The sequence below is a fragment of the Bos grunniens genome, chromosome 11 (assembly GCF_055505025.1).
Source record: "Bos grunniens cultivar Pamir isolate PY7600 chromosome 11, Bosgru_T2T1.0, whole genome shotgun sequence".
NCBI lineage: Eukaryota > Metazoa > Chordata > Mammalia > Artiodactyla > Bovidae > Bos > Bos grunniens.
In genome coordinates, this window is record NC_141175.1 from 63,020,438 (window position 1) to 63,045,981 (window position 25,544).

General features: G+C 47.3%; 1 protein-coding gene across 9 annotated transcripts in view; it reads left to right on the plus strand.

Annotated features, from left to right (window-relative positions):
• LIMS1 (LIM zinc finger domain containing 1) overlaps positions 1-23,597 on the plus strand; it is an 82,803-nt gene extending 59,206 nt beyond the window's left edge. For 4 of the 9 annotated variants that reach the window (XM_086326720.1, XM_086326723.1, XM_086326724.1 and 1 more), the window contains exons 2-10: positions 10,022-10,181; positions 12,673-12,739; positions 13,376-13,496; positions 13,866-14,015; positions 15,477-15,627; positions 16,045-16,137; positions 17,326-17,374; positions 18,523-18,598; positions 20,962-23,597. In XM_086326720.1, the coding sequence (XP_086182846.1) occupies positions 10,022-10,181; positions 12,673-12,739; positions 13,376-13,496; positions 13,866-14,015; positions 15,477-15,627; positions 16,045-16,137; positions 17,326-17,374; positions 18,523-18,598; positions 20,962-21,076 (982 nt within the window). In that variant the 3' untranslated portion in view covers positions 21,077-23,597. Of the gene's footprint in view, positions 1-5,943; positions 6,501-10,021; positions 10,182-12,672; positions 12,740-13,375; positions 13,497-13,865; positions 14,016-15,476; positions 15,628-16,044; positions 16,138-17,325; positions 17,375-18,522; positions 18,599-18,783; positions 18,976-20,961 lie in introns of those variants that run through there. The other 5 variants (XM_086326719.1, XM_086326721.1, XM_086326715.1 and 2 more) reach the window with 3 other exon arrangements.
• The last annotated feature ends 1,947 nt before the right edge of the window (positions 23,598-25,544 follow it).

Genomic DNA, 25,544 nt, shown 5'->3' on the forward strand with positions numbered 1-25,544 from the left:
GTTCTGGTGGCATCTCTGCTCTCATTTATGCAGTAAGTAGAGATGGTTCTGGTTTGTGCTTGGCTGTGCTTAGTGTGGACTGGGGACAGGCAGGTGTACGGCCACCCTGGCGTCAGCTCTGTTGACAAGAGGATTAGGGCCCCAGAGTCAGGAAGACTCACGTCCCTTTTATATCATTTAAGTCATAAATGTGGAAGACACCGCAGGGCACCACTCCGCCTCCTGAGTCCTGTGCTTCCCCTGCACAGGCCTCCCTTCCGCAGCTTCCAGGGAGTTTGTGGGTGGGAGGGGCAGAGGGACCCCTCCCCGGGCTCAGAGGGACACAGGTGGGGAGCTCCCTGGATCCTGGTGATTTTACCATGTGCCCCCTTCCCCGCCCAGCTTCACACACAGGTGTAGGTGTTTGTCTGGATCCAGGTCTGAGTGCAGCCTCAAGCAGTGAGTTGGGTCCAGTGGGGAGAGGATCCACAGGGAGGTCAGAATAAGGAAGGCTCACTGTAAAGATGGGTCACTGACTCTTAAGGGCTCACATGAGAGGGGCTGCAGGAGGCCGGGAGGAGCAGCCCTGCCCACCCAGGACGCCCACTGGGGGCGGGGCCAGGAAGAAGGGGCAGCAGGCTGAGTGGCATCTCCATGGCCCAGTGCCCAGATTTGGAACAGAGCCCCAAGGGGTGCTCTCGAGGAGTGGGCGGGCCTGCCTGCAGTCAGGTCAGGTCAGGTTCGGTTAGGTTTGGCGTGATCACCACTCCTCTAGCAGCACAGACTTGTGCCCACTGAGAAAAGTTGGGGACTGGCCGAGAGCTTCCTCCCTAAGCCTGCGACCTGCCTGCAAAAACCTAGTTCACCCAGTGGGTAGGGGGCCTTGTGGGAGGAGGGGGGCTGCATGGACCAGAAGAGGGGGACACGGAGAGATGCTAGCTGGCACCGGATACCCTGCTCGGCCCTCACATACCCCAACGGTACCTCAGGGGCATCTCGGGCATGATAGATGAAGCAGGTCCCTCGCCAAGTGTGGAGTTAATGAAAGTTTTTAAAGTTATCAGAAAACACGATATTTCAGTTCCTCCACTTCCTCTTGTCCAGTATTTTCAAATGTTGCTTAATGTGCTAGAATGTACAGGAAAACATGTCCTGTGTTTAAAAGAAAACAACTGGCAGAGAGACATGTAGATTAAAATTTGAAAGGGTCATTTTGACTTGAGAAAAATGTTCCTTTCTGTCCTTTGTCGTGAAAGTCTCACTGTGTTTTTCGTTGAGGAGGCTGGCCTCACAGTCAGCTGGGTCACAGATGGTCAGAGTAACTCAGCTGGCTTCCTCCTCCAGCTCCACCAAAGGTCAGCGAAAGGGGAGCTGTCCCAGCTGAGTCAGAACTAAAATAAGAACCTAGCTGAGAGCCAGAAGGCAAACAGGTCGTGGCCACCTTGGTCGTGAAGGTGCTCTGGACGCTCTGCAGAAGAGTTCATCGTAACCCGGCTTTCCCTGAAGTCAACAGTCTCACTCGAAATATTGCCCTTCTGTGTTTGAAATACAACACCTTCTCGAGTTTGTGTGTTTTGCTCAGGTCACAGTAGATCCCTTAAAAAGGACATTTAGAAATGAGACTGTGTGTTTGTGGTCACAGAATGAGTGACAAGAGAAGTGACCTGAGGGTGGAGGGGCTGCTCCAGGCGCATTTTCCCATGAAAGACGTTAAACACGCAAAGAAAATCTGCCCAGCCTATAAGAGGAATTCTGAGCATGTTCTTCAGGTTAACCAAACCCTGCCCTTCTGAGTGACTATGGGGATGCAGTGGGAGGGGCCTGGAAGCCACTTGCAGATTCCAGCTGCTATGGCAGTCCAGGGGGTTTCGTTACTGAGGGCATAAAGCCAGGCTGAGGTCGTGGGTGGGACCCTTAGATGGAGTCACCCAATCCCGGGGGACCTGGGGCAAGGACATATCTGCCCACTGGCTGGCCCGTCCTGTCCCCTGGGACTTCACATGGGTAGAGCTGGTCCCACTGGCTGGGAGCTGGGGGAGCCTAAGGGCCTGGTTGGGAGGCGTGTCTGTGCGGGCTGGCCCCTTTGCAGGAGGAGCAGGCTTAGGGCATCGCGAATTCCACAGCTCCCAGACACAGGTCAGCCAGCACAGGCCAGAACCCAGAGGAGCTTCCAGGAGGAACTGGGCGTGGGCAGGCCTGGAAGGCCGGAAGCTGGGGAGGAAGGGCCTACATGTCTCTGTCCTGTTGGACAGTGTCTGCAGAGCTGGGAGTGTTTTATCATCACTGGTCAAGGTGACTGTCAGCAGCCCTCCCCACTCGTGGAAACACAAGTGTGTATGGTTTTGAACAGGAGCAGAGATTAGGTGTCAGTGGGCTGCCTCTGTGTGGCAGGACTTAGTAAGTCTTCCCTGCTTCTTGTCCCTCATCTGTAATAAGCTGCATGTGTTTGGAGTTGGGGAGTCCAGCCCCCCACAGAGCCATGCAGTCTGCCCCCCCATCCCAGAGCCCACAGGGTCCCCACCAGGGGGCTGACCACCTGCCCATCATTCCCCAGTTTTCTGCTGTTAAAGATTGTGCCTCTTGCTCCTGTTGATGGAAATAATCAATAAACAATCCACAATAGGAATAGAGAGAAGCTTGTGACTTTCTGAGCCAAACTGCGGACTGTAACCCAGAAGACAGCCACTTGGGTGACTGAGAATCTGCTCCAAGGAAGCCGGGTCTCAGTACAGTTTTCTCTTTGTCAGAACAGAGACCATTAAACACGTCAGGGACGCATTCCTTCAAGGTTGAAAAACAACAGGCCAGCGCGTGCAGAGACAACGTGGCCTTGGCCCCTGGGAGGGAGTCATCGTCTGAGGACTAGCACTGGCGTCCTGGAAGGGCAGCGTTTAACCTTTACTTTAACAAGGACATTCTTTACTTCTGGTCAGTGTGTCCTTTTCTCTAATAATTAAAGCAGGTGTATGATATATGCCTCATAGGCCACAAACAGGTATAAACTTGGAAGTAAGTCCTGTTTGAGCCAGAGTGGCATCCCCAGGCCCGTGTGTGAGGACCCCTCTCAGGCCCCCACCGGGCTGGGCCTACACAGCAGGTGACAGGGGTGCAGCCCCCCTTGCACCTGGTGGAGGACGAGAGCACCTGAGCTCTGCACTCTGGCCCTTCCTGCTGCGTGGCTTCCTTCTGCTCTGCAGCCGCGAACACTCTGACCAAGGGGCAGAATATCATGGGAGCAGCAGCATCCTGTGCTCTGGCCACCCTCACCTCTGTCCTCCTGTGGAGGAAATGGGCGTTTGTGCCAGAAACGGGGGCGTGAGAAGGAACCTGCCAGCACCAATGTCTTTACTTCATGTCACAGTTGTTTTGTTTTAGTAGAAAAGGAAAATCAGAGTGAATCTCCCATTTGAGTGAAATAGAGAGAGAGTGAGGGCTTCCCAAGTGAACTAGTGGTAAAAAAAAAAAAACAAAAACAAAAACCCGCCTGCCAATGCAGGAGATGCCAGAGGCCGGGTTCAATCCCTGGGTCAGGAAGATCCCCTGAGGAGGGCATGGCAACCCACTCCAGTGTTCTTGCCTGGGAAGCCCCGTGGACAGAGAAGCCGGCAGGCTACAGTCCATGGGGTCGCAAAGAGTTTAACACGACTGAGCACACATGCACACACACCCAGTAACACGACTGAGCACACATGCACACACACCCAGAGAAACAGTGAACACAGTCAGTCTGCCGTGTGGTGACTTAATCAGGATGTCCCCACATGCTGGATACACGGGGCTCTTGGAGCCGGAGGTCTTGGAAGCTCCTGCCAGGCGCTGGGGTAACAACAGCACGGGACTGCACCCACAGAAGGGGGAGCATTGACCTGTACGTTTCTATGTCGGAGTCCGTTTCCCAGGCAGTCGGTCAGCACGTTCCACTTGGTGTTTACCAACCACGTAGATGAGGACCTGCCATGTAGCTCTGCTCAGTGCTGTGTAATTACCTTATGGGAGAAGAATCTGGAAAACAGGGAATGTCTGTATATGCATAACTAATTCACTTTGCTGTCTGGAAGAAAGTAATAACATTGTAAATCAACTATACTCAAATAAAAATTTAAAAACCCACGTAGATGAAATGTTTGGTAATGATGCATGTAATTCAGTTGAATTCAATGTAATTCAATTCAAATAATTCCAAAATTATTTGAGAGGATTTGAATTTTAAAAGTACCAGTTATAAAAAGTTGCTTTTTAACTTTGCCAAACGTGCTCGGGCTTCTGTCCAGGCCCTCGTTGTTTGAGCTCTTAGGAACAGCTGCCATTCTTGGTCTGTTACCTTGGGGCAGGTTATTCATCTCGGGCAGGGTGTTACATCAGGGGCAGAATTTGTTCTGGCTGAAATCATGGCATCGGCTGGGCTGGTGGACTTGCAGCCTTTCGTGCAGCACGTGGGAGGGCGGAACACCGGATTGCAGGATGCGGGAATGGTCAGCTCAGCAGCAGACGAGCTGCGTGTGGTTCCGCATCCAACAGGCTGTTGGGTGCACTCAGCCTGGGTCCTGAACCCTCCTGCTGTGGTCTGAATGTTTGTGCACCCCCAAAATTGCTATGTTGAGATCCTGACCCCTGAGGCTTGTGAGGCCATGAGGTCAGGTGTGAAGGTCTCTTGAATGGGACCCGTGGAGCCCCTGTCCCTCCACCACGGGAGGGCTCAGCGAGGAGGCGCCAGCCAGAACCCAGGGGTAGGGGCAGAGTCCTTACCTGGTCAGGCCACACTGGCCATCCTGGTGCCTTGGTCCTGGGCTTGCTGCCTCCAGGACCGTGACACGTGAACTTCCGTTGTTTATAAGCCACCTGGCCAGTGGTGTTTTATTACAGTGACTCTAAGGGACTAAGACTCGGCCCAGTAGATGAGAAAATGGTCAGAGCTCATGAAATACAAGCCTCTCCAGTCTGGATGGATGCCAGGGACGTCTGGGGTACAGACCTGTCCTGTGGGATCTGCCAGAGAGACTCCATGTCAGCCATGATGAGGAGGGAGGTTGATCAGACAATGGAAGCCCTCTGGAGAACCTCTGGGAATCCTAGAACCCAGGAAACTACCTCACAGGCCCACTGCTCAAAGCTGGCCTTGAGGTGTTTTATATTAAAACAGCTTCCCACTTGCTTCAAGGCTGTCTTGCTGCACTGTGCAGGCTGTAGTGATCTCGGTCAAGGGAGTTCAGATAAATGTTTTCTTATGGTTACAATCACAATCTAAAAGAATTGTTTGCATTTCTTAGAGTGACATTATTAAGTGCCAGAAATGGTTTAAAAGTAACAAAAGGCCTGGATATAAAAATTGAGCAATGGTGTTGATTTGGCCTCAAATTACCCCTTGTCCTCTTGGAGGAATAACTCATGTCCAATCTGTGTGGCTGGGTGGGGATGTGAGGGACCAGCTGGGTGGCCCGTGCGGCCCCCACCGATCGGTGCCACGTGGTTGCCCGTCCACCCTCAGCTTCTGGACCCTGGGGAGCAACACACTGTTACCTTCGTGAATCCTGTAGGGAACACGCGTGGCTCCCAGCCACACGCAGGCTCCCTGTGCTGAGTGGGTCGGGCACCTCTTACATACCCGCTAGGTCTGCAGAACACGCTACAAGCACACAGTAGGAATTCCTAATGTTCTGATGTGACAGCACATAGTGTTAGGAAGTAACTAACACAGGCAATTACTTTGTAAGAAGCTGAGACCCCCCAAAAGAACAGTGGCCCCCTGCTGCCCAGGAGTTGCCCTCAGGCTGTGTTGAAGACTCTAGGGGCTGAGAGGTGGGACTGGACAGGCTGCCCCCTCCCCCATCTACTCCCCAGGCCCCAGATCCCCACCGCTGCAGGGCTGACGGTGCTCGACCCTGTGGAAGGAGCACAGCCAGGTGCAGAGCATCCCTTGTCCTTTACCCGAGATGCAGACCCAGGAGGACTGGCCGCTGAGTTACAGGCTCTTACAGGCTGACTGGGGCCAAACAGGAGGAGTTGTAACTGGACACGGGCTCTCTCCCTGGGCTCTCTCCCTGGCGCCCCTTCGGGAGCCCGGGACGGAGCTGTCACTGCCCAGAGCCGTGGAGGGAGCGGGTTCCTGCCAGCGCCCCCACCGGCTGTTACTTCCCCTGGAGGGCGGCCACAAAGCCAGTCCTTTGTCAGGGGAGGGCCCTGCAGTTTCCAGACCCACCGCAAGCTCTGGACCGGAAGGGCTGCATGATCCTGGAGCAGCTGACGTGTGGGAACCGGGAGGGGAGTGCGGGGGAGTGACCAGGGGAGCCGCCTGGGTGTCCTGCGTCCCTCCATCCCTTGTCCCTCAGTCCTGCCACTCCCAACATGGCACTCCGGGGCCTGCGCCCAGCCGTCATCCCGGAGGACCAGGAGGTCCCCCCGGCGGCCCGTAATGGGGAGCATCGGGGTCTCAGCAGCCAGGACGAGAGGGCCGAGTCCAGGCTGCAGCGCCGGCACAGCGATGTCAGGGTCTACAAGGAGTTCTGTGACTTTTACGCCAAATTGTGAGTGGCCCCCTCCCGGGCCCCCTCCTGGGGCTGGAGTTCACTGCCTTGGGGTTTGACCTGCACCTTCAGCAGGTCTCCTGCCAGGACTGGAGGTGGGGGGTGAGGATGCCCAGGACGAAGTGCAGAAAAGAAGGAAGGAGAGAAGGAAGGTGCTGCCTACAGGCAGGAGGCGGGCCCTGCTGACTCCTCCTGGGAGCTGGAGTGGAATCACCGCATCTCCATCTCCTGGTGTGCTTAGCAGGGAGGGGAGTTTACCTGGCCTGAGTCTCTGCTTCCTCCATCCACTCCCTGTGCTTTCGCAATAGATATCCCGCTTCTCTTTACCTGAGACAGCAAGCTTCTGACGAGCTCTAAGACCAATGGGACCAATACAGTTACACTGTAACCAGAATGCTTGGTGAACTCGAAGTGCTTTGGGGGCTCACATTCCTGCACTTTAATGCTAGAATATACGTTTCACACACTTCGATAAACAAGGCACTTGAATAACAGAAGGCTCGGTGATGTCAGGTTTTCTGTGTGCGGCCGATTTGTGGAGGCGGATCTGTGGAGGCAGATCGGCTGAGACAGTTGTGACCAGACCACCACCAAGGCTTTCATGCTCCCCAGGCATACATTTCCCACCATGGAAATCCTCTCTGAAACATTAGCCTGTTAATTGTAACTAATCCGACGGCAGCTCACCCTGACTTTTACAAGTAGCTTCTATCATCTGCAGTAACCGTGTCAGTCACTGTGAGAAGACTGAACAGGTCAGTGTTCAGTGTGGGCCTCACTTTACCATCTGGGGGTATTGACCGTGGGGGGCTGTGCCCCGAGCGAGGGTCAGGGCTGTACAGGAACTCTGCATCTTCCACTGAATTTTGCTGTAAACCTGAAACTGCTCAAAAACAGCCCATTAAAAAATATATATACGTACAGTGCCAGCGGGTCAGGGAGGAAGAGCAAGGTAAGCAGTTAAGTAGGTTGGTGAGATTATTGGTTTGTTAGGGCTTATTTCCTCAAAGTTTCTGCTAATGTTCTCTTTCCTTTGTTTTCTTGCTAGTTGTTGAAATGAACAGTTCTTCAAAAACACAGAACTTTATCTCTAAGACTAATTTACTTTTCCTGTGTGGGGGAAAACTTGCTTTTATAATGTCTCTGCCTGTTTTCTAACTACATTCTAATCTGTGAGTATTTGAACTTGAGTGTAAATGGTCTGTAGTGTAATGAGCATAAATGGGTCAGTGATAAACAATTTGATATGGGGACCCATTCATAGTCTTAAAAAATATTGAGGTCTCCAAATACCTCTTGTCTTTAAAAATATTGAGGTCTCCAAATACCTCTTATTTTATCGGTATTTACTGTATTAGAAAATAAAACTGAGAAAAATTTTAAGTGATTAGTTCGTGTAAAATAACAACATGCTCATTACACATTAATAATATTAACATTAATTTTATATGAAATGCGTTTCCAAAATGACAAAACCCTGGTAGAAAGAGTGGCATTGTGTTAACATTTTTGCAAATTGTGTGTGTGATTAGTTCATGTAAAATAACAACATGCTCATTACACATTAATAATATTAGTATTAATTTTATATGAAATGTGTTTCCAAAATGACAAAACCCTGGTAGAAAGAGTGGCATTGTGTTAACATTTTTGCAAATTGTGTGTCTCAGTAAAGCCATGCCACCTGCCTTCATCCTTCTGGAAGATGTTTTGAATGAAGTTTATAAAGAAATTGTGGCCCCTGTAGAGACGTGGGGAAGAGGGGAGCCTTTCCTCCCGGAGAATGTCACCAATCTGGGAAATCAGTATTCAGGGCACTCCAGGGTTTCTCCTGTAGCTCTCTTGGAATTCTGCTAAAATCACTGAGAATTCAGTGACTCTTTTGAGAGAATTTTAAATTAGTAACAGTGCTTGATGTTTGAGTAGCTCTTTTTGGTTTCCAAAGTGGTTTTATAGGCTTTTTCTTATTCAACTCTTGGAGCAGTACTGGGCCCGTGGGGGCGGCTGTGGGCCACCGCATGTTGTCGAGGAGCACCTGTGGATTTTGGTCCCTGTTGGGAGAAGGGGACCAGAACCAAACTGCCCTCGTTTGTCCAGCTTGCAGCAGAGCCGGGTGACAAGGGAGAGATGGCTTCTCTCCCTGATCCCCAGTACTTTTTCAACAACAAATAGAAAGTTCGCTTCAGTAGGGGACTTAGGTCAAGTTTGCCAAGTGTCAAGGCCACGTCCCTCCCTTCCTTTCCTGGCAACGCTTTAATCGAGTTTTGTTGGTGTGGGGTCGTGGACATGGACTTCTGCATGGGGTGTGAAGTCGACAAAGCAGGATGTTGCTCTGTGAGACGGTTGCCAGGAGAGGGCGGGGTCGTCTTCCGTGGGAGTGGGGGTGAGGCGTGCTCTGTGCAGACCTTGCTGAGGAAGCAGTGAGATGTGGGCTGTGACGGGGACAAGGCAGCGGTCCTCCAAGGGTGGGGGGAACTCCTCCTCCCCCTTGGGGGCTGGGCAGGCTGCGGAGGTTGGCAGTGACTGCCCAAGGAGGGCTGAGTGGGTGTCTGGGGGCTCAGACGCTGCCCCTGGGACCCGACACACAGCGGAGCGCATGCTCTGAGTGGGCGTCTGGGTATCTGAAAATAAACCCGCAAATCATGAAGCTGCCGGGCCAGCACCAGCTCTGCCAGGGCCTTCCCCCTGGGGGCCGTCCAGAGACCCAACAGTCCTTCACCGGAGCCCACAGTCTGGAGAGATCTGATAGGGGGTTCGGTCAGGTGCTTTCCCTTTACTGAATGCACCCGAGTGTTCGGAGTCCAGGGGAGCCCTGGCTGGTAGCTCCTCAGCTGGGGTCTTGTCATGGTTCCTCTTTCCTGACAGGTCTCTCAGGTCCTGTCGAGCATGATACCGTCATCCCATTGTGGCTCCTGGGCGGGGGAACTGGGATTCTGGGCCTGAGTCTCCCCTGAACCAGACAGCTGTGTGATGCTGGGCTTGTCAGTCTCTGGACCTGCACATCACCGGCTATAAAATGGTCTCAGGATGGGAAATTCTGTGGCTTTCAGATCCATCTCCCAATGACCGTGTTCGGATCTGTCTCCTAGCGTCCATGTTTGGCATTTGTACCCCCGTCGGACTGTAGGACTGAAGCTGCTTTGGCAGGGCCTCACCAGTCGGGTCCTGTATCTGGGCTGTGCCTTCAGCATGTCCAGACCATGTTCGGGGGGAGTTCAGTGAAGCCAGTGTCAGGCCCTCAGTTCAATTCTTTGAGGTGGCTCATGAGGCTCCCCTGCAGCCCTGGCTCCTCACGGGCTGGGCAGGGGGTAGGGTGCCCTCTGGGCTGTTGGCAGGAGGATGCAGGATGTTAGCGAACCAGAGGGTCTGCACCCAGATGCCACGTGAGAAAGTGGGCTTGAGACCTTGGGTCGCAGGCAGGAAGCCAGCTTTATGGACAAGACATGGTTGTTGTGACCCCAGACCAAGCTGTCAGGAAGAGCTGCCATCTGTGACCCATATCCCCTGTCTGTCTGTTGCAGCAACATGGCCAATGCCCTGGCCAACGCCAGCTGCGAGCGCTGCCGGGGCGGCTTTGCGCCCGCTGAGAAGATTGTCAACAGCAATGGCGAGCTCTACCACGAGCAGTGCTTCGTGTGCGCCCAGTGCTTCCAGCAGTTCCCGGAGGGCCTCTTCTATGAGGTGGGTGTGGGTGAGCTGCGGGGGCGGGGCAGTGATGGTGGGTGGTGGTGAGGGCTGGGCAGTGATGCTGTGTTGGTGGGGGCTGGGCAGTGACGGTGGAGTTGGGGAGCTGGGCAGTGGGAGCTGGGCAGTGATGCTGTGTTGGTAGGGACTGGGCAGTGATGCTGGGTGGTGGTCAGCCCTGTGGATGCCCCCCAGCACCTGTGTCCTAAAGGGGCTCTTATTTGTGGGGTGGGGGCACCCCTTCTTATCCTGTTCTTCTCAGTGTCTCCTCTTCTTTCCCAAACACCTATTCTTCCTGATCCTATGGTTGTTACCATGGGTGCTGGGCGCAAGTGTGTTCATGCTGACTGGCCTGAAATGCCCCCTCATGTCTGCTTTGGGGCTCATCTAGGGACGGCCTCAACCTGGGAGTGAGGACAACAGTGTATGTGTGTGTGTCTGTCTGTCTGTCTGTATGTTCTGTGTGTTTCTATGTATATATCTGTGTCTGTATGTGTCTGTGTATATCTATGTGTGTGGTGTGTGTCTGCGTGGTCTGTGTGTGTGGCTGTGTATGTGTGTGGCTGTGCTTGTGTCTATGTGTGAGTGCGTGCCTGTGTGATCACCTCCTTGTGTGTCTGCACGTGTGTCTCTATATGGTGATATGTGTACACAGTTATGTGACACCCAGAGGCGGCTACTGTTTGGTTTCTCCTCCTGCAGATTTTAAACTTTTCCTGTTTTACAAGCCATTCCTGAGGAAGGAAAGGTGGCTTTTAGAGGTCATTAGTAAGTCAGTTGTTGGTCATTCCGACAGTGTTTTCCCATAGGAATGGGGCCTGGGAGCGGGGCTCGCAGCCAGCCTGTAGAAGTCATGGGGCCGCAGAGCAGAGCAGTGGGTGTGTCGGGACAAACTCCAGAACACCGTGTTGCTCAGACACATCTTTTCAGCTCCTACCGTGTTCCCAGAACACACATTCTCTACGACAGAAACCCTCGCTGTCAGAACAGGAATCTCTCTTTCTGTCAAGGGTGATAGCCTTCAGGGGACCATGGTTCTGGGGACCGAGCAGGGCTCTCCAGTCCCTAAGCTGGTGCAGGGGAGGCCGTGGCCCCTGGCGCCCAGGCCCGCAGAACAGTCCTGGGGGTCCAGGGAGCCTGTCCCAAGGAGACGTCGGTCTCCACACTTGTAAAGCCCTCTACCTGCCTGATCTCCTTCTCGAGGCCCAGAGAGGCTACGTGCCCTTGACAAGAGCAGACTAGTGACGTAATAGGGTTATACCTCAGTTTGGTCTCTGATATCTGATATGGTTTTCTTTCCCTGACCTACTATTTTCAGAGCTAAGATTTTTACTGAAATGGGTAATCATGGCAGTGGCCTTATGAGAGATTCTAAGGAGGAAAAGAGAAGACGCAGGCTCCTATCTCCACAGCTTGCTGTTGCCTCTCCATCACTTTCTTTTCCCCATACTGTGAGAAGGATACAAGCAGTCCCCCAAATAGAAAACATTAATAAACTAGATAACATTGAACTCCAAGTCTTCTAGGTGTCAGGCATCCTTATCAGTGGAGGACTGAAATCACTGTGAGGGAAAGAGGGGTCCTGCTTACCTCGGTAGGATATGCTGCTCGTGCGAATAATCAAACAGTAAATGCAAAGTAACACTTGTAACATGCTTTCCTAAAAACTATTGATCAATTGATAGATTGACTTGGCTACATCAGAATCTTCACTGCATCATGTGGGATCTTTGATTTTGGTGCAAAGGCTCTCTAGGCGAGGCACACAGGCTTCGTAGTTGAGGCACACGGGCTTGGTGGTTATGGCACGTGGGCTTGACTGGTCCTCCACTTGTGGAATCTTCCGGGACCAGGGATCACACCCATGTCCCCTGCATAACCACCGGATGGCCGGGGAAGTCCCGATACTCACATTTTGATCATTTGTATAGTAATAATCTTTGTAATGGGCTTCCCTGGTGGCTCAGATGGTAAAGAATCCACGTGCAATGCAGGAGATCTGGGTTCGATCCCTGGGTTGGGAAGATCCCCTGGAGGATGGCATAGCAACCCACTCCAGTATTCTTGCCTGGAGAATTCCATGGACAGAGGAGCCTGGCAGGCTACAGTCCATGGGGTCTCTAAGAGTCGGACATGACTGAGTGACTAAGCACTGCACATCACACAAAAGTGTTGACAGTTAAAATAGGCTAGAATATTTACTGTCTGTAAATTTGTTTTTTCAACATGGGGAGAGGGGTCTGTGGTTCTCCTCCACCCTGAAGGTGGGGTTTGAGCCAAGACCTGGTGAAACCTGGTGAGCAGGGGTCTCATTGCTGTCTGGAGGCGGAGGGTCACTTCTGGTCTCAGCTGGCCAGGAAGCCTGTCTGTATCCACACGCAGGCATGTGGAAGGTGCCAGAAGGTGCCCCTCTGCTTCACAGGCCTTAGGAAGATGATGGATCCTAGGGCTGTCTCCTACTCAGAGGGGCCGGTATTTTCTGTTTCAGTTTGAAGGAAGGAAGTACTGTGAACATGACTTCCAGATGCTCTTTGCTCCTTGCTGTCATCAGTGTGGTAAGTGTTGGTGCCCAACCTGCCGTGAAAAGTAAGTTTCCTCCTGCAGGACTTCCTCCCACGAGCTGCGTAGGAGGGAGAGTCATCAGGTGCTTGTCAGCCGCACTCCCCGTCATCGAGGTTAACCACCTGGAAGAGTCCCAGCCCGAGAGCTCCGGTTCTCATGGCCCGAGGGGTGACTGACCCCAGGACCTGCTGGGCTTCCATGCAGTTCCCTTTTGTCAATGCAGTTGGTGGGGGGCAGCAGGGACCTCGAGAGGCACAGGGGTGGCCTGCCGGTCACACAGCCGGAGAACGTGGGATTAGCGAGTAGATGCTGAGAAGCCTAGATGCAGGAAGAAGTTAAGTCTGCGTTACAAGAAAGCAGGCTGTGGATTTCTGCTTTCTGTGCCCATGACCTCATATAACCACAGGCCTTGGAGAGGGAGAGCCCACACCTTGTTTAGAAAAGGAGAGCAGACCCAGAGATGAGAAGATGGCCCGAGAATGTGGCTGCAGGGCCAAACACAAGGGCTCAGAGGACACGGAGGCGTTTTTCTAACACAGCACCTCCTGTGGGATCCTAGCACAGGGAGAATGGTTTCCCGGGGCTGTGGGCAGGGAGGCCGAGCTGCGGCCTGAGTGTCCCTCCCGCAGGTGAATTCATCATCGGCCGGGTGATCAAAGCCATGAACAACAGCTGGCACCCCGAGTGCTTCCGCTGTGACCTGTGCCAGGAGGTCTTGGCTGACATTGGTTTCGTCAAGAACGCCGGGAGGTATGAGCAGGGCACCAGTCCCCTCAGGGCAGGTGGGTGGGTGGGCAGGGTGGTGCGGCAGGGTCGCCTGTGCTCCAGGTCATGCGCGTGCACTGTGGCTGGCCGGGCCTGTGGGGGACGCCCTGGCATTGTCCTGCATCTGGCATGGCTGCTAGGGGGATCTTTTAAGTGCTACCTGATCATCTGAGTGGGAGTAAGTAGCTTCCTGTGGAAAGTGGGGCTTGGTTCTGCTCTTGAAACACAGCAGTGATTTTTAAGAAACGGTCTCTTGAATTTCTTTGCATAGATATGGGAAGCTTTTCTTTTTTTTTTTTTTAATTATTAGAAGAACGTTGGATTTTAAATGTCAGCTTCTGTGGCTCTGTTTAGGCACCTGTGTCGCCCCTGTCATAACCGGGAGAAAGCCCGGGGCCTCGGCAAATACATCTGCCAGAAGTGCCACGCCATCATCGATGAGCAGCCATTGATATTCAAGAACGACCCCTACCATCCAGACCACTTCAACTGCGCCAACTGCGGGTAGGCCCACGTTCTCTTGCTTACTGTATAGACAGTGGAAATAAGTGAACACACTGACCTGGGTATTACTGTTACTCCGGCACCCAAACTGGTTTTTTTCAGCTTTTAATCCGGAAAATGTTAAACCTATAGGAGAGTCAAGAGACTCATACACAGAGAACCCCAGACCCTTCATGAAGTCTCACTGGGTAACATGTTGCCATGTGTGTGTGTGTGTACAAGTGTGCATACACATGTACCTTTAAATGTGTGTATTTAGTCACTCAGTCATGTCTGATTCTTGAGACACCACAGACTGTAGTCCACCAGGCTCCTCTGTCCATGGGATTTCCCAGGCAAGAATCCTGGAGTGGGTTGCCATGCCCTCCTCCAGGGGGATCTTCCCAACCCAGGGATCAAACCTGTGTCTCCTGCATTGGCAGGTGGATTCTTTACCACTGTGCCACCTGGGAAGCCCTAATACATTTGAATAATCAGCTCATATTAAAATATCCCCAGTGATCCCCACAGCTGTTTTTCATCACATTGTTTTTAATACAGGGTCCCCTCTTCCATGCAAAGAAAAAAACTTTAAATGGTCTTATCTTTGTATCCAAATGGATATAACTATCACAGTTGTAACCATTAGTGTTTAAACTACATCTATTTACTTTGGCTCTCTATTTACATCTGTTTTTTCTTCAGAAGCTCAGGATATGTTGTTAGGCTATGTGTTTCACAGTCTGCTGTGTAGTATAAGAATTTAATGGAAAAGGTACTTGACCATAGTCAGCATGACTGTCCTGGCTGTTACCACGGGGAGTAGAGAACTGCAATGAAAGCTGACAGACAGCTTATTTGGGGGATTCAGTTCCGGCTTGGTCTGGTTTTCTTGCCTGTCCTCCCTCTGTTCATTCTCCATGAGCACTTCTCCTAAAGAACCTTTTAAAAACAGATGAAATCCATCTTGTTTGGGGGCCACCTCAGTTTATTAATTCAGGAGACTGAAGACAGTAGTGAACTCAAGCATTTGTCAGGGGAGCAGTCTGGGCGTTTGGTCTGTGTGTTTTCTACGAACCTAAAGCTGTTCTTAGCAGCTTGTTAGTGAGTGTCAGGAAGTGGAACTGGTCTCCACACTCTTGTTATTTTAGGAAGGTAGCATTAGCAGGTCTGTCCCTGGGCCTGCATCCCTCTCCCCCAGCTTCTTAAGGAAAACAAGGAGGGACTCTATAATAAAAGTGACAGCAGAGACAAGGGGCCACGTGGGGGTACGTCTGACTGGTTGTCATTGGGTGATGTTTATGTTGACACGAATATGAAGCCTGCTGAAGCTGTTCAATCACTGTGACCACCTCTCGGGGGAACAAGCAGTTATGGGGTTGTTGCGGTGGTCTATTCAGATGCCTTATCTCAGGGCGTCAGCCACACCAGCCACCGGCTCTCCCCTTGCTGATGGTACTCAGTGGTTCCTCTCTCGGGCAGGAAGGAGCTGACTGCTGATGCCCGGGAGCTCAAGGGGGAGCTGTACTGCCTGCCATGCCACGACAAGATGGGGGTGCCCATCTGCGGTGCCTGCCGCCGGCCCATCGAGGGGCGTGTGGTGAATGCCATGGGCAAGCAGTGGCACGTGGAGGTGAGTGCCCATGGCAGGGTGACCGGGCCCTCGCACACCCAAGGATCAGGGGTGCCAACAAGGCTGGGGGATGCTGAGGGGTGAGTGGGGGCATTTGGTGACTGTCAACTTTGTGGAAAACTAAGAACGTAGACGGCACGGTGCTGTGATCAGCCTGTGACGGTGCGGGGAGACTTGGTTCCTGGTCCAACCCAGAGAGGCATCCACGTATCCTCTCTTTTCTCATTCTGCTGTTGAGTCAGAGCCTCCAGATGCTGGATGAAGGCTGGGATGACCCTGGTCACTTCAGGGTCGCTTGTGACCCAGATGACACCAGCACCTAGGCTTTCATGGATCTTCTCTTTAGCTCTGGAGCTTTGCTTCACTACATAAATAAAACATGCTGATGCAAATATGACCTAATGCCATTTCTTTCAGCATTTTGTTTGTGCTAAGTGTGAGAAGCCATTCCTTGGACATCGCCATTACGAGAGGAAGGGCCTGGCATACTGTGAAACCCACTACAATCAGGTAGAGATGGGCTCTTTGGATGTGACACACACTTAGGTGAACTTAAGCTTCTCCACAGTTACGTGCAGAGAGAGCTCTGGGGAAATGTACACTGGGCTATACACGTGGCTTTTTAACTTTTTATTTGTAAAATCACTTCATACTCAGAGAAAAGTGGTAAAATAATAAATACAAAGAAAATACCTACATGTTGTACTCAGATTCAGTACCTACTTCATCACGTGTGTGTCCTTCCTGCCTTCTCTGACACACACATAAATGCTCATCTCATTGTATGCGAATCAATGTATACGTACAAAAGCATGCCGATTCTTTTCTAAATCACTTGATGATAAATTCCCTGTGGTCCTTTACCCCTAATGCTTCAGCGTGTACTTCCCAAGAATATGGGACTCACTTGTATAACTGTTATCATTGATTACTCTGTCCATTCCAGTTTTGTCACTTTACCGAGTAATGTCCTTCTGGCCTGTTTTCCACTCCAGTGCTGGGCCCAGTCCAGGGTTCTCATGCTCCTTTACCGTCCTGAAATCTCCAGAGCCGTGTTTTGTTTTCCATCAAGTTGAATAGTAAATTGTTTTCATTGTAGTAAGTAAAAACTAGTCAGTGAACATTTACTGATCATCTCTAGTAACAGCAAATTCTGAGTTTAGGTATAGCCAGGCTATTTTTTTTTTAATTGAAGGATAATTGTTTTACAATATTGTGTTGGCATCTGCCACACATCAATGTAAATCAGCCACAGGTATACATATATCCCCTCCTTCCTGAAATCTCTTCCCATCTCCCATGCTTCCGACTCCTCTAGGTGGTCACAGAGCACTCGGTTGAGCTCCCTGTGTCACACAGAAAATTCCTTCTTGTTATCTTTTTTACATATGGTAATGTATATGTTTCCACACTATCCTGTCAATTCAATGGAATATTACTCAGCTGTAAAAAAAGAACTCATTTGCGTCAGTCCTACTGAGGTGGATAAAGCTAGAGCCTATTATACAGAGTAAAGTAAGTCAGAAAGAAAAATATTGTATGTTAATGCATGTATATGGAAGCTAGAAACATGCTGTAGGGTATTTGTTTTTAAGTTTTACGAAGAACTGAAATTATATTAAATGTTTGGTGTTCTGATACTTAGTTGTAACATATCTTTAATTTTACCACTTTTTTTTTGTCTTTTCCCGTTTCCAGCTATTTGGTGATGTTTGTTTCCACTGCAACCGTGTTATAGAAGGCGATGGTGAGCACCTGTAGGGCACCTTTGGACACAAAACCCCTGGGTCATGTGAAAATTGGAAAATGTTGTGATGGTCATCGGTTACTTTTCCTCTTTCTTTGGCGTATTTCCCAAGTGATCTCTAGCCGTGAAATGCTAACTCCTAAGAATCAAACTTGTTGCTCATTTTTGATGACACTATAGGCCAGTGCTGCAAGGTCGTTACCATAGAAACGACTGACCCCGAGTCTTGCTTCTCCCTCCCATCCCTGGAATTACTTTCCGTGGAAGCTGCGGGGTGTGTTCATTAGGAGCACTTGGGGAGGGTCCCCTGAACCCTGCAGACGTGAACACCTGGTGGTTGTCTCTAGACCTTTCCAGAACCTGCCCCCTGGTCCCATGTGAGGAGGCCTGATTGACTAGCATGGAAAGGAAGCAGCTGTTTGCCAGCAGTCATTAGCAGATTCTGCCAGAAGCTTCCTGGTGAAGTTGTAAACACTGCTGTTTCCAGCCTGCTTCATGCCTCTGGGCAGAGAGCCGAATTTGGGAAATACTTTCTGAAACACTGCCCAAGTGCCCTTTGTGAAGGGGTGGCTTCAGGAAAGTGATCTTTAGTGCCAGTGGAAATAAATCTCACCTTCGTCTGCGGGAGGCAGTTGCCAGGAGAGAGAAGCGGGCAGAGGAGCTTAGTGTCTGCTTGGAAGGCAGACTCACCCCGGCTGGTGCGTTAGCACCTGGCTCCTGTTTCAGTTACTTACCTAGTTCAGACTACCTTGCTGGGCAGGTGGCAGGAGGCAGGTAGCGGTGCCAGTAGAGTTGGGCCGCACCTTCACAGCTGGGGAGTGGGGGCTCTGATGGGGAGACTTGGCATCTGCTGTTCAGATGCCTCGAAACATTAACCATCACTACAGGTTGAAAGGCAGTGATGGCCTTCCCTGAGGTGAGGCCTGCAGTTGTGGGAGATAGATGCAGAGCTGAGACTGTGTGTTCTAACAGTGTGATAGATAAATTAGTGAGTAACTTCAACTGATTCTGTGAGTATCAGTTAATGGCACTGAGATGCTTAGTGCCATGTGTGGTTCTTTTGTGAGGAAAGCCCTAGAGAACCGGCCTGGGGAAGGGGTTGGTGGTGAGCCGAGCTGTGGGTGAGTGACCATCCCCTCTCTCCCCAGTGGTTTCCGCCCTCAACAAGGCCTGGTGTGTGCACTGCTTTGCCTGTTCCACTTGCAGCGCCAAGCTGACACTCAAGTAAGTGTGCGCTGGGCCTGCGAGCCCTTGGGTGGGACGCGTGGGGGACATTGTGGAGAGCATTCAGTGTTGGAAAAGTAGGACCTGATGCTTCTTGATTCTTTCTGTCCAGGCCTTCTCAAAGCAAAGGTTCCTCCTTTAATCGTTCCCTCTTTTCTTTTGTTCCTTCTCTGTCCTACACAAAGGGATAAGTTTGTTGAGATTGATCTAAAGCCAGTCTGCAAACATTGTTATGAGAAAATGCCAGAAGAATTTAAGAGGAGACTTGCCAAGCGGGAGAGAGAAGCCAAGGATAAGGACAAGCAGAAAAAGAAAAAGCCAGTCTGTCTGTGAGCTTTTCTGTCCCTCTGCCACCATTTCTACTACTTTCTCCTGTGGTTAGTCCTCCAGAATACATGTTGATCCTGGTTTTGTCTCCTACTTTTCTTGTTTCTTTTTGGCATGTATTTGTAGCTGCCAGAGGCTGACATAGATGGGCTTGTCCTGTGTAGAGCTGATCTTTTTGCCTAATTATTAAAAATTACACTCTTTAATAGGGTCCACCCTTCACATAACCTGTACTGCACTTGCTTTCTTGAATCTGTAGACTCTCTCAGCTCATTTTTTAATCACAATATGGTATAGATTTCTTTTTTTTCCAGTGGATTCAAAGGGAAGAATTCTAATCTCTTAATAGGTACTGTAAAAGTTTCAAAGTATTTCTGTCTGATCATTACAGCTTTTAAAATCCTAGTTTTTGGCTTCTTTGCCTAAAATAATATAATTGGTCAGTTCCAGTGCTGCATGTTCTAAGTTCTACGTTAAACTAAACTCTCAGCATGTTTTCTATCTAAGCAGAGACCACCTAAAGTAGAGAATAAGATACGGCATCGCTGGATGTGTGTGTGTTTTTGTACAATTCCTGGTTTTCACAGGACATATTTCAGTCTTTGAAATTCTCTTGCATTGTTAGAAAGACTGTCTCACTTCTTCATAGGGACCATTGTGTTCTGAGTTCTAAAAGTTTTTTATTGTTTCAATTTTCAAGTTTCCTTCTACAGAGAAAAATTAAAATTCAGATAGAAAATGAAAACAATGTAAGGTTTGCTTAGCAGGGTTCCCTGGTGGCTCAGTGGTAAAGAATCCACCTGCCAAAGCAGGAGATGCGGGTTCAACCCCTGAGTTGGGAAGATCCCCTAGAGAAGGATATGGTAACCCACTCCAGTATTTTTGCCTGGAAAATCCCATGAACAGAGGAGCCTGGCAAGCTATAGTTCATGGGCTCTATAGAACACTTTGGGAGAACTTTTTAACTCAATAGCACTATTTAAATCAAATTGCCAATTGAAACATAACATTTGAATTACTGTCATCATTAGGATCTCTGGGAAAAAATCAGAAAATAATTCTCACATGGTGTTTAAAAAAAAGGTTTTTCATTTTAAATATGTGGTCAGGATTTAACTTTGTTATTTTTGTTCTTTAAAATTGTATCGACAGATGTAATAATTTGTAACAGATAACAGTGTATCACTGGACTTGTCCCACACATTTCCTAGATGTAATTTCACAGAAATCGAACTAGTTAGAAAGTTCTGCATTTGTTCCCTTCACAATTAGGGACCCACGATCTCAATGGCTATGAGCGCTGATAGCTGTCAACTGGAAATGCATCACCCATAGCTAGGAGGCCTTCTCAACAACTGTCCGGAATTGTACAAGTCAATTGAGGGTGTGTGCTGTCCTGGCTTTTAAAGAATTGAGTTCTCCATATACACACTGATCACAGATGTGACCACAGGCCACACGGTCCACTGGTGCTCTTGAATTTTCTGTGAGACAGCCAACCAAAGTAACTTAGATGTTAGTTTAGGTTTTTCTTTTTGAAGATGATCATTGTTGGGATGGGAGGCCAGGCAAGATGAAGCCTCATGGCTCCACTATGTAAAATACTACATGAGATACCTACACCTTCAATAAAGAGAATCAGTCTTATCAGAGAGATAGAGTTCTTTGCTCTGAATAACTATTTTTTAAAAGTGTTCTCACAGTATTTTAAAACATGATTGACTTTATCTGAGTTTTATTCACGTTAGATTCCCTGCATACTTAGCACAGACTAAAATGTAATCAGCATTCTGTATCATACAGATCATTGTACAAGATCAGTTTATAAGGGCAACTTTCTTCAAATGGTATTGTAGTTTATGTTTACCATAATGATTAGAATTGAGATTAGAATTGGTTTTTTGCTAATATGAATATAATTGTAATATGCATAGTGTCTTCATTTACTTCAATAAAATTACTGCACATTATCTGTATGTCTGTATACAAATGTGAATACATTTCCACTAATATTTTTTTATTATTATTAACTTTAGGAATAAATTTGTGGAGTTTGACATGAAGCCAGTCTGTAAGAAGTGCTATGAGAAATTTCCATTGGAGCTGAAGAAAAGACTTAAGAAGCTAGCTGAGACCTTAGGAAGGAAATAACTTCCTTTATTTTTTCTCTTCTATGCAAAGATAAGAGATCACAACATTGCCTGACCTGATGCACCCTGTCTTAAAGTTGTGTCTCAAAACAGTTGAGAGTGAAGAGGACCTATTGAACACCTATTGGTGTTCTTCATCTCCTTTTTCTCATTAAAGAGAAAAAAAGTTTCTGTCATCATATTTAAAACATGGATGAGATCAAGATTTGCCTTTGTTAATAACCCTTATCAGTTTGTTGAAATGTAGATGATACATAATAGAAAAAGAAACATGGTTAAATGTTAAATTTTAATTAAGGTCCAAAATATTAAATATAACTTTTAAAAATGAAAGGAGTCAGTTTTTACATGACTCAGATAAAAAAATATAAACATTATTTACTTTGTATTCGAAAGAAAAATAATTACAACTGCAGTTGGGGAGGATATAAAAAAGAAAACCATATCTCACAGAATCTTAGTGTGTTTATCAAACTAGTGACTGTAAAATGAATATACACATTACTCATATAAGAAACAAGTGTATTCAGAACTACTTGATTTGGGGACTTTTTTTGTTATGGTTAAATGCAATAATTATTAAGCTTAGTTTTAATTTTTATTCTCCTTTGTGAACTTCTTTATACAGTTACGTCATGGTAGTTATAGCTAGCTAATAATATTCTTTTTAAAATTTTGTGCAAAAAAAATTTATACTAGGTATTTGAAAATACAGTATACTTTACAATATTGGAAAAATGAAGTATTTTTTCATGTATTACAGCAATTATACTTTGAAGCTTAAGATCACAGATGCAGTCTTAGAATAGGACATGAAATTAAATGTTAAGTAGTTTGGAATGTATCACTTAAAAACGGGAATGTTTATGTATTGATCATATTGCCTTTATAACCATGCTAATATCTATGCTTTATATATAAATAAACTTGCCTTGCCTTAGAAAAATACATAATCAGGAGTTCTAGCTGTTTCATACCTTACAAACTAAAAACAAGTGCATTGAATGAGATTTGTAAACTCAAATTCATTTACCACAGCTATGATTATTAAAATTTTTTTCTTCTTTTTGAGGAAATACATTGAAATTAATTTGTGATCTTAATTAGAAGAGAATTATGTTGATATGTTTCAAGTTTTTCATTACAAATCTTATAGTTAGATTTTATTTACTGTATGTAGGAGGTATAAGTAACACTTTTAAATTGGAAGAGTGGTGTTTAAGTATCAACTTTAGGCCAAATGTAGTGAATTATTTTATTTTGCAAAGTTTTATCTTAAAGTTTCTGGATGTCTTTCTCCATAAACCTATATGCAAAGAGAATTTTGTGAACATTTTTTAAATGTTGCTGCTACTATGTTATCATGTAAAAGAAAGTTGCAAAGATGGGCTTCTAAGGGGAAAATTATTGGTATTTTCAAAAAATTGCTGAAATGTTATTTTGCCATAAAAAAAAAATCTCAGGATGCTACCAGTCTGCCATTAAGATATTTGTATGCATGTATTTTTAAATACTTGTGCATGCACTTTAAATTGTATTTCAGTTTTTAATTTATAACCAATTAATTTTTTTTAGTGCTCTTTTAGAGTTCAAAGAATGATCAGTGATAGAAAATAATATATACTTTAAGACTGTGTTCAGAAGTCTGAACAGTCTGCATTTGACAGCAAGAATCAAATTCCCTTCAGCGTGCCTTTGCCAGCTAATACATGACCAGCAACAAAAATCTTTAAAGTATTTATTAAATACTGTATGGTGGATACAGTGCAGGATCTGCAGTCTGGGGTCTTGATGCTAAATTCCTGAATGCTCCGGGAATGCTCCACACAGGAAATCCAGAGCAGAAAGCGCCCACTTACCTGTTTCTAATCACTGAGAAGAGGCATGGGCTGAATCACTACAGGGCTCATGTCTCTCCTGTGCCCAGAGGTCCTGCTGCTCACCTCTCTCATAAAATATGACTTTGTATTTCCTGCAAGTTTGCCCCTTGAATCCTCCAAGGCCATGGGGTGTTTTATCCAGACACACACTCCCTGCCCCCTGCAGGGGATCAATGAGCCCTCACTCTTACCAGGAGTAAGGAGTAGATGGCTGTCAGTGGATGAGAGGACGGACTTGCTTAGTTTCACATGGCTTCCTCCCAGAAGGGAGAAGCTCAGGCTAGTGAACAAATCTTTGCTTAAAATCCTACAAGGCATTTGAAATAATTCATTGTTTACTACATTTCTAAGTGCTCTTTTCCTTATCAAGCCTAATATACTTGGGAAAATGTCTGGGTACGAGTCAAACATTCTTTACATCTTACTAACATTGTAACTGATGGTAGGTCATTTTTGCCTTGTTTGCCAAAATAGCAATTTCTAAATTAAGGAAATTTTGAAGTTGGCTTATGGCATTGTTGTATTTCATTTTCGATTGTAAACTCCGTGGCAGGGACACTATGTCAATAATTATGTTTTTACATAGCAACCAGTGCAGTATACTCTTGGTGCTTAATAAATGTTCATAATTGTTAAGAATAACTGTTGTCTTTTGCTTAACTTGAACGGCTTTGAGACATGGAACCATGAGGACATAGGACTAATGCTTAAGAAAGCCATTTTGGAAACAACCGAAGTGCCCACTAATGGCAGAATGAATGAGAAAATGTGGTCTGTGTAACAATGGGATATTATTCAGCCACAGATAAGCCATCCTGCTATTTACAACAGCATGGATAGGACATGCTAAAAAGTCAGAGAAAGACAAATATTCTACTATCTCACTTACACGTGGAATAATTTAAAAAACCAAGCTCATTGATACAGAGAACAGATTGGTGGCTGTCAGCGGCAGGGGACAGGGGGTGGGGGGTGAGGGTGGGCAAAATGGGTAGAGAGGGTCAAGAGTCACAAACTTCCAGTTATAAAATAAATAATTCATAGAGACGTCATGTACAGCATGGTGACTATAGTTATTAATATGTATTACATATTTGAAAATTGCTAAGAGAATAGATCTTAAAAGTTCTGATAACAAGAAAAAATTTTGTAACTGCATGATGACCAATGTTAACTAGACATTGTGATCATTTTGCAATGTGTACAAATGTGGAATCATTATGTTGTACACCTGAGAGTAACAAACTACATGTCAGTTATGCCTCAACTTAAAAGTGTCACATTTCTTTTTTTAAAAAAAAGCCACTTTAAACTATTACGTTTGTAGTTTTTTCTGTAACAAAGTTTAAGTAGTGCTGTATCTAAATCCATGTTAAAAAAAAAAAAATCGAACAGCCTCTGTGTTCACAGGGTATCTTCCTTGAGGTGACACCATGTTACTTAATCCTGACACCTGCTGAGGGCTGTGATGTCAAGGCCTTTTGAGGTTCCATGGCAATTTAATGGAGAAGGGGTAGTGCTGAAGATGCACAAAAAAGGCTCCTGACCTAAGCCTTCCACTTACTGAAAAGATGAACTCAAAGTGGGTCATGTATCTAAATATAAAGTGTGAGACAAAATAAAACCTTTGTGACCAGGGGTCATGAGTTCTTCTGCCACAGCAAAAGCATGATTCAGAAAACAAAAGAACTGACAAGTTGCAATTTATCAAAATCAAAAACTGTCTCCTTAGCGGAAGATGCTGGTGAGTTATAATGAAATAACAAACTACAGACTGGGAAGATATGTTCCCCAATCACACGTTTGAAAGAACTTGCAGTCAGAATACCTAAAGCCCTCTCAAAACTCAGCAGTCGATGAAACAGTGACACAACAGTCGATGAAAATTCAATAATCAACGTAAGAAGAAGAAAAGAAATTTTATTCGAGCCAAACTGAGGATTGTAACCCGGGAAGCCGATTCTCGGAAGCCCTGAGAACTGTCCCACCTGTTAGATGTTGATTCAGTTCAGTTCAGTCACTCAGTCGTGTCCGACTCTTTGCAACCCCATGGACTGCAGCACACCAGGCCTCCCTGTCCATCATCAACTCCCAGAGTTTACTCAAAACTCATATCTATTGAGTCGGTGATGCCATCCAACCATCTCATTCTCTGTCGTCCCCTTCTCCCTCCTTCAATCCTTTCCCAGCATCAGGATCTTTTCAAATGAGTCAGCTCTTGGCATCAGGTAGCCAAAGTATTGGAGTTTCAGCTTCAACATCAGTCCTTCCAATGAATATTCAGGACTGATTTCCTTTAGGATGGACTGGTTGGAACTCTTTGCAGTCCAAGGGACTCTCAAGAGTCTTCTCCAACAACACAGTTCAAAAGCATTGATTTTTCGACAATCAACTTTCCTTATAGTCAACTCCCATCCATACATGACTACTGGAAAAACCATAGCCTTGACTAGACCACCTTTGTTGGCAAAGTAACGTCTCTGCTTTTTAATATGCTGTCTAGGTTAGTCATAACTTTTCTTCCAAGGAGTAAGCATTTTTTTAATTTCATGGCTGCAGGCATCTGCAGTGATTTTGGGGCCCAAGAAA